The sequence below is a fragment of the Antrostomus carolinensis genome, unplaced genomic scaffold (assembly GCF_000700745.2).
Source record: "Antrostomus carolinensis isolate BGI_N321 unplaced genomic scaffold, ASM70074v2 scaffold32982, whole genome shotgun sequence".
Taxonomy (NCBI): Eukaryota; Metazoa; Chordata; class Aves; order Caprimulgiformes; family Caprimulgidae; genus Antrostomus; species Antrostomus carolinensis.
In genome coordinates this window covers 7,975-16,588 of record NW_010301060.1, presented here as the reverse complement: position 1 = coordinate 16,588, position 8,614 = coordinate 7,975, and the positions used below count along the sequence as shown (strand labels likewise).

At 40.8% G+C, this 8,614-nt stretch overlaps 1 protein-coding gene across 1 annotated transcript; it reads right to left on the bottom strand.

The window, feature by feature from the left end:
- Positions 1 to 181: 181 nt before the first annotated feature.
- Positions 182 to 8,608, bottom strand: LOC104521357 (transcription factor AP-2-beta). Its single transcript, XM_010163328.2, has 4 exons — positions 8,410 to 8,608; positions 5,745 to 5,863; positions 2,987 to 3,128; positions 182 to 512 (listed from the first exon to the last, which is right to left on the bottom strand). The coding sequence occupies exons 1-4, from the start codon at positions 8,595 to 8,597 to the stop codon at positions 212 to 214; spliced, it is 750 nt and encodes a 249-aa protein (XP_010161630.2). The 5' UTR covers positions 8,598 to 8,608; the 3' UTR covers positions 182 to 211.
- Positions 8,609 to 8,614: the final 6 nt, after the last annotated feature.

Sequence of the window (8,614 nt, the reverse complement as noted above, 5' to 3'; positions counted from 1 at the left end):
TTTTTTTATTATTATTATTATTATTATTTTGTCCTACCTAATAGAATTCTTCCAAAGCCCAATCCAATATTTTTAAAGCTAAAATTAAGACGGTTTTGTTTTAAAAGATTCTCTCTCTCTTTTCTCCTTTTATTTATTTTACTTTTTTTTCTTTTCCTTTCTTTCTCTCTCTCTTTTTTAATTTTTTTTTTCCTCTCTCTCTCTCTCTCTCTCATTTTCTGTGTTTCTCTTCCTTGTCTCCAGTTTTACTACCTGGTCCTTCGCCAGATGTGTGCCTGTTAGCAGTGTTGTTGTTCAAGAACATCTTGTCCATGCCTTTGAGAGCTTCAGTCAGGTAGTTTTGAAGGGCCGTGAGGGCAGCGCAGATAGCGGGGGCCCCAAAGCCGTGAGTGATGAGGCTGAAGTGAGTCAAGCAGCTCTGAATACCCGGTTCCAAAATAGGGGTGGGTCGGCTGTTTCCAATGGGCGTCCTGTCCTGGGCCAAAAGATCTGTAAATTCTTTACAAAGTTGCCTGCAAGGAAGAAAAAAAGGCAAAGAGAGGACAAGAGATGGAGAAAATCAGTGGTTAGGCTCATCCCATACTTCTCTGAGACAACCAAGGTTGAAAGAAGAAGCAGGTTCAGGCCAAAGCTGGTCCAAACACCCAAGATGTGACCTTTGTGTCCCCATCCTTTTCCCCAACAGTGCTTGGGGACCAGCCAGCAGCTCCCTGCTCAGCATGGTGTTCTTCAGGAAAGAGGTTCCTACAGTTGTGGAATACCACCAGAAGTAAAAACCTCTCCAGCAGCCACAAGGATGCTTCTGAAGCACTGTGAAAACACAGCCCTGCTTGGTAGCTCTAGAAATAACCAGGCTGAAAGGGAGATGCACCATGGGTCTGCCAACCACCTAACTTCCTGGAGACATGAGCCTGGCTCAAACCAGCTCCCACTGATGCTGTTCCTGGAGGAAAACACAACTGAGAGCTACTGGGTGGCACAGGGATATGGTGCAAGGAAGGGCCAAACTGGAACCTCCTCTGAGACTGCTCAGGCTGGGTCACCTTGTCAAGAAAGATCAGGACTTTGGGACTCCATGCTGATTTATTTGTCACATGAGGAGCAAAGGGAGCATTTTTTTGTTGTTGTTTTTGGGGGTGGCATGTCAATTAACACATCAGAGTTGCCATCTAGCTCTTTTGTTGTTTGCCAATATCTTTGAAAAATCAGATTTTATTCTTATAATTAATCCCCCTTCCCACTTTCTTTTACATTGCTCTGGTCTAAAAGACCTTCAAGTCAACAGGTACCCAGGCAATGTAGAAACCCCGGGGGCTGGTAGGACTCCCAAAGGAATAGTTTCTTTGAGACAGATGCCTACCTAGGGACTGGAGAAAAAAAGGCCAGAAATAAAAAAAAAAAAAATAAAAAAAAATTAAAAAAAAGAAAAGAAAAAGAAAGAAACAAAAAAGAAACCCTTAAAAAAGGCATTTAGCTCTTATCCTCTGAAATTCCCGGTGGGTTAAAGGTTTCAGAGGGTGGAGAAAGATAAAGGTCTACTTCTATGTGTATTATCCATTAAGAAAGTGCAAGAGAGGAAACTTTGAATTTGGAGAACAAACAGTAATGAGTCCAGCACTTTACATCTTCAAAGAGCAAAGCAGGGTCTGTGAGCAATTAAAGTTCTGGGACATTAATATCTTTTGACCCTGCGGAAAAGGGCAATCAAATTCCAATCACGTCTAAAAAACATCTGGACAAATTTGAGCAAATGATTTTTCAACTCTCCATATATTTCTTTAAATTACACTGTCATCGGAGGCAAGCCACCTCCCAGAGCATGAAATAAATGAGAGCTGTTTGGGCTGAGGGTTTTTTTCTCTTTTTTCTTTTCTTTTTTCTTTTCCTTTTTTTGCCAGATAGATGAAGATGTGTGGAGACACACAGTTCCCACCACCGAGGATCCCAGCAAGCTATGAAGCACCCAGTTAGTCACCTGGCAGGCACAGCCAAGTGTAAATCATTCCATACAGCACGATCCACTGAGAAAGTCTCAAGGGAGAGAGATGAACTGGGTGGACCAAACTGAGAATCGTTAGCAGTACATGGTGGTGGGTCTTCTCTTTTTAAAAAAATTGAATTTTTCCCCTTTTTTATTTCCTTCGTTTTTTCCCTTTTATTTTTTCTTCCTTTTTCTTTTCCCTTTTTCCCCTCTTTTCATTTATTTTTTCTTCTTTTTTCTTTTTTTATATTTTTCTTTTTCCTTTTCCCTTCTTTTTTCTTTTTGTATTTCTTTCTTCCTTTTTTATATATTTTTCTTTTCCTTTTCCCCTTTTTTAAATTTTTCTTCCTTTTTCTTTTTTTTGCTTTTCTTTTCCTTCCCCCTTTTTCTTTTTGTATTTTTCTTCTTTTTTCTTTTTCTTTTCCTTTCCCCCTTTTTCTTTTCCTTTCCCCCTTTTTCTTTTTGTATTTTTTCTTCCTTTTTTATATATATTTTTCTTTTCCTTTTCCCCTTTTTCACTTTTCTTCCTTTTTATTTTTTTATATTTTCCTTTTTTTCTTTATTTTTAACCTTTTTTTTTTTTTTTCAATTAAACCATACAGAAAAGACATTGCAATTTAGTAACAGACAAACAGGTGCGTGGGAGCAGCAGGAGGGACAGACAGACATGCTGTGAAAACAAAATAGAAATTTTTGGTCCCATTTCCATAAAGATTTTTTTTTTTAACTGGGAGTGGCTTGGAAACGATGTACAGGAGCTAAGGGACAGTCACCTCCATCCTCTATAGGGACAGCGTGGCATATAGGCTCTACCACCGCAGAGGCTATAGGGTCTACCCTTCCTATAAGGTGGTAAAAGCATCCTTCCTCCCCTCAGGGCTGTTGTAATTTAAGGACTGGAAACTCCGTCTGCTTTTAAAACGAGCTCAAAGGAAGGGTTTAAAGAGAAGGAAGATTTTCTCCAGGGAAGGTAAAAGGTGTGGGGGGGGTTAACTTGGCACTCACTTTGTAGCAAGCAGCATGTTTTTCCTGGAGTGGAGGTCGCTGGGGTCCGTGTGCTGTCTGTTCAGGTATTCAGAAACAGCTTTGGCTGGGAATTCCGTTTCGCAGATGTACCCAAAATCCCGAGCTAAATGAACAGCCTCACCTGGAGGGAAGGAGAGTGGAGTTAACCCCCATCCCGAGCACCCGCCAGCGCTGGGGCTGCTGCCCACCGCTCCTCCCGGGGAGACCACCTCCTTCCGACAGGCTTTCCAAACCTTCTACCATCCCTTCCACCTTAGCGACAGGCTCCCAGGGATGTGTTTTCCCTCGACAAACCCTATTTTGGGGGAAGAAGTAAATGGATGGGACAGATTTTTTAGCTGATGTTTGTGTTTGCTACAATGCACTTGTGATGGTATGGATCAGTATGGAAAGTACACAGATATATACATACAGACACATGTAACATACATACACACACATACACTCTCAAAGGAACTGGGACCACAAATAAATAAATAAGTCAATAAATAAAAGGAAATTTAAATCCTGAAAGACAGAAGGACCCAAACTTCCCTTACAGCAGAGAAAATATTCCTATTTTAACACACCAAAACACTGTCCAAAATGTTACAGATGTAGACGTACTGTTAATTAATAATAAATAAATATATAACATCAGTTCTTTGTGGGACATTATATACACACTTATTTACACACTCAATTCCATCATTATCACAAATAATCTGTAAAATGGTGGAGATGATAACTGCATTTCACCTGATGGAAATTATCAATCTACTTTCTTATCTGACCATCGTACAACAAGAACTCCTCTCTACCTGGTGGAAGGATAGCAATTAATAGCAACCTTTTATGTGAAAAAGTAATTATTATTATTATTATTCTAACTCTAATTCTAATTGTCACTTTTCCTGCCTGCCTGATTTCAGGTTTTCTTGCCTCCAGAGGTTCATGTCATCCAACTCCTACTGATGTACTTCGTGCCACAAGAAGACAGTAGCTGTAGAAATAAGGAAAAGAGGAGGAGGAAAAAAAATACCCAAACCCTCAGACTCCAGGGGGATTCCACCAGATTATAGCTCAACCCCTCCAGAATAAAGCGTTAAACCCTTTAAAGCATCGCCTGAGGGACCAGGGGGAAGATTTCCAACACCCAAACCAGATCTATCTCATAACTCCAGCACCACGTTATTTTTAACGAACAGGAGTTGCTTTTCATCGTCATCTTTTACTTTTTAAGGCTTTTCGCTAATCACCAAACCTCTTAATGAGCGAGAGGGCACCGGGAGGAGTCCCGGGAGTACCCACTGAGGTCACCCCGCTTCGGGCAGGGTGCCCCCGGGCACCGCTCGGGTAATCCCAGCCGGGGCTGGCCGGAGAGCTTCTGCTCTCAGCGATACAATAGAAACAACGCTAAAACCTGGCTGGTGGTAGAAAAGATAAATTTCCAGCAAGTGCAGCTTCTTCCAAAAGGAGGAAGCTACCTCAGGTAAATTATTTGTAAGGAAATCAGGGAAGAGGTGGGTATCGTGCACTTCACTACACATTTAATATAGATTTTAGCATCTCTATACTTTTAAACCTCAAACCAGCTACAAGGAAGGGCTGATTTTCCTGTGAGTAGGGTGCACTAGTTTTTCCACAGGCAATGAGGACAAAGCTGGGAGAATTAAATCTGGAAAGGCAGTTGTCACACCCGAAATGTGTCACCTCTCCTATAGCATCTCCCTATATCCATAACCCACACTGAGTTTTGCACACTCGGCATAACCTATATACAGGGATCAAGAGGAGTTGTTTGTTTTGGGGAGTTTTTTGGCAGCTCCCATCTTTTTGGGAACCTTCAGCTCAGGTCTTATCGCTCACAGAACTCAATCCAGAGAGTGGAAAAGTTAATATCTAGCACAAATGTTTCTGCGCGCTTATAGGCAGAAAAGATAAGTGGATTATTTCTACGCCTCTCGCTGTATATGTATAATGTAGATACATATACTTCATAATTGCATCCATACTATTCCCGTTACAGGTTTTTTGGAGAAGGTCCAACTTCTCTTAACACAAACACACACGTATCCTCAACATATTAGTGGTTCTACATTTTACTTTTCAATACAGTAACAATAAATCAAAGAAACATGAGTCAAAATGACAGGAGTTGACTTGAAATGAGGTGAAACTTCAGTGTCCACTTCCCTCTCTCCTTCTTCAGGAATAGCTTGTCTCTTTGTTCAGTTTTAGCCACTTTAGGGTAAACTGTGCTCTGTGACTCTTCAATTGCCCCGATTTATTTAAAAAAAATAAAAATTCTATATTATTTTTCCTCATTTAGTGTCTTGGAATGGCCATAAATAAACTCAGGAGGAACAAATTAATGGGAGGAAGGAGTAGACGTGGAGTGGGAGAGCACAGGTTGGAAGTTAATAGTGATGAGAAATGGGATTGCCCTGCAGAATCACACGTACACAGACGTATATACATACACATATAGAGACATACACATATATACACACATTCTTGCCACCCAGAGGAATCAGTGATGTTCCAGACAATGACTTCATTTTTGGGGATAAGACCCTTAAGCCAGTCCCTGAATTTCATCTCTGCAAGGTTTTCCCACCTGATCCCGAAAGTTTAGGGGTGTTGTGGGGGTATATATATATATATACATAAAAATATTATTTTTTTTGTTCGTAACATGTCAGACACGAGTTCAGAGTAGTCAGAGGTGTGAAGGGACCTGCGACCCTCGGCTTACCTTCCACCAGGGAGGTGAGTAAAGTGACATTTGCAGCTTTACGCCTGCCGGCTGGTAAATTCAAACCGATTTTTTCTAGCCTTTCTCGCAAAGATCTCCCCCCGTTTTTCGATTTGGCTCTAGAATTGCAAAGAAATTAACATCATGATTAAACCCGTGGTGGTTTTGGAAGAAATGTTTAGTTTACATAGTCAGTGGAGCCTGGGAGGGTTTTCACTCGACGTAAAGGACTTTGGCTGTGTTGATTTCTGCTCGGGTTTACTGAGATTTGCTTAATTTCTCTAAGGGGTGGGGATGAACCCACTTTTCTCCCTATTTTATCCAGGGAAATGAAATCATGCCAGATAGCAATAATTAATATAGAGGGCTATAATCTTAAAAGCAAATGGGTTCTTACTGCATGACACTAACTCATGAGGAGATGGGCAGAAAGGTAGAGGAGGAGTTAAATTAAAGAATTAAACTCTCAGTTATTCCTGGAAAGAGCCAGAATGGGAACAAAGCTGGGGGGGAGGGGGGAGGGGGGAATTAAAATAAATAAAATCTGAAAGGCTCACAGTGAAAATGTGTGTGCCTGTGGATAAACACAAAAGGAGGAAAATATTTATTAAACTATTTCGTGAGTGTGTGTGAGTGTGGAAAAGAAGAGCTCACCTGAAGGCAGGGTGCGTTATACAGAGGGAATTGATTGCCTGAAGGAAGATTTGAATATCTGTCGGAGGTTACCGATAAGGACAATAAAAGGATGAGTGAGCTATAGGTGGGAAATGCAGAGCTATTGTTCGGACGCTTATACATATGTAAACCCCCAGGGATGAAACCTTGCCACTTGCGAAATCAGGGAGAGTTTTGGCACCTAAGGTCGGAGTCTATCCCAAATATCTCTTAGTTCTTACTTCAAATTTGTTGAAGAATTAACAGTCACACTTAGCGATAGAAAACCAGAAAGGACAGAGAAGCCAGACCTGCTTCCCATTATTTTAGATCAAAATAAATAGGGCTAGAATTGCAAGAGAGCAGCTTTCTGTATTTCATCTGCTCTGAACCAAAATTTAGGTTCAAGATAGGAACTGAAGTCAGCAGCAGCCAATGATTATGGCTTGGGCCATCTCCAGAAATCCACTGAAGTTCAATAATAATGTCTCTTTACCTTGATAATTATATTTTCTCCAGTGTATCTCTCAGATGTTCTCCCTGCTCCATTTGTAGTTGTACAGAATGAGCAGGCAGGTTAGTAGCATCTGTAAGTAAAAATCTCTGCTGCTCTCGCTGGCAAGGATCACAGCTGAACAATGATTACAGACATTCACGTGGAACAGCAGCTATTTTAGGAGACTCTAATTCTCACTTGTATTTTTGGGTGACTGACTACATGTAGAAGGACTTTCCCTCTCCTCTTCAGACACGGAACTGGAGCCCCTGACATCATCATAGATTTTTTTTATTGAAAAAAATAATAAAAGATAAAACTAAAACTAACAACTTTATTTTAAACCACCTTTGAGTCAACATTGCCCAACTGCTGCTACAGGACTTGGCAAAGTATTTCCTTCTCTAAGATTATAAACCTTTAAACATGATCTGAAATGTATTCAGAGTCAAATTATATGCATTTGTTCCCGTCTCGAAGTTGTGCTTTATTTTCTAGTCTGGTGTATACCTCACACATAGAAAATGAGCTTATCCCCTCTGAGCTTTCCGTTGGTTTGAGTGAACTGGTTTCCTGTTCTGACAGGAGATAGAGCCTTAGCTCACCTTTCTCACAGACAAGTCATACTGTCAATTTACAGTCCTTTAGTCACTGGCAAGAAGATAAAGGTCTTTCTCCCTGTTAGTCTTCCAGCTGATGACCTCGGAGCTTTAATTCTTGTTGCTAGTACCTAAATGCACTATCTCTCTCTTGATACGATGGAGTAGTAACCAGGCTTCCAGGTTATCCCTCGCTCCTCTTTTTTCTCAGTATCAATAATGTCAATCAACTATTTTGAGGTCTTTAGCAAAACCCACCGGGACATTAGTGGGTGATTTGCGCAAACGTTAAACAGCAAAGACCTCAAGACCAACTGTGACTAATTCCTCTAGCAACCACCTCTAGATGAGTTTCTGACTTTCAAAGATACCTGTTGATGGCTTTTCTTTAGTCAGGTACTTACCTACCTTACAGGTTGCCTATTAATCCCCTGCCAATTTCAATAATGTCTTGTATGACACCATCTTGTCATTATTGCCATAAAGAGGATAACTCATCGATTTTTCTAGGAAATACCTGGAAATACATCAGGTCCTGAAATACATCCAGTTCATCCTGCAACACCTAACTGCAACACACCCATCGTGGCATTTTATTTTGTCCATTTGCTAAGAGAGAAGTGTGAAGAGAAGGAGAAAAGACAGAAAGTGTGTGCATGTACAAGGGTGAGAAAACTTGTCTCAGTTCCTTCATTTTGGGATACTCTGATAGAAAATGTACAAGGCCAAATCTTTCTCTCATCTCAATGTCTGAACACAGTAGATTTTCACCGTTACCCTGAATATTACACACACATGCTACGACAATAAGATCAATGTATATTCGCAATCGCCTTTAACGTTGACCAAATATTTCTGATGCATGCATGGATAACCCACACATGGACGTGTTCATGCACTCGCCCCAGCCTCTTACCTTCTAAGTACTCCTCCTAGGAGCGAAGCATTCAGACACTCTGGAGGAGAAAGACGTCTTTGAACTTCTCCCACCGTTACTTTATACTTTGAAGTTGAACTAAGCAAAGACAAGCGGCCAGGTACAGAGCAAAACACCTCTCCAGTATTGACTGAAATTCCACCCAGGAAGCCATCTTTATTCATCATCAAAGAAGTAACAGATT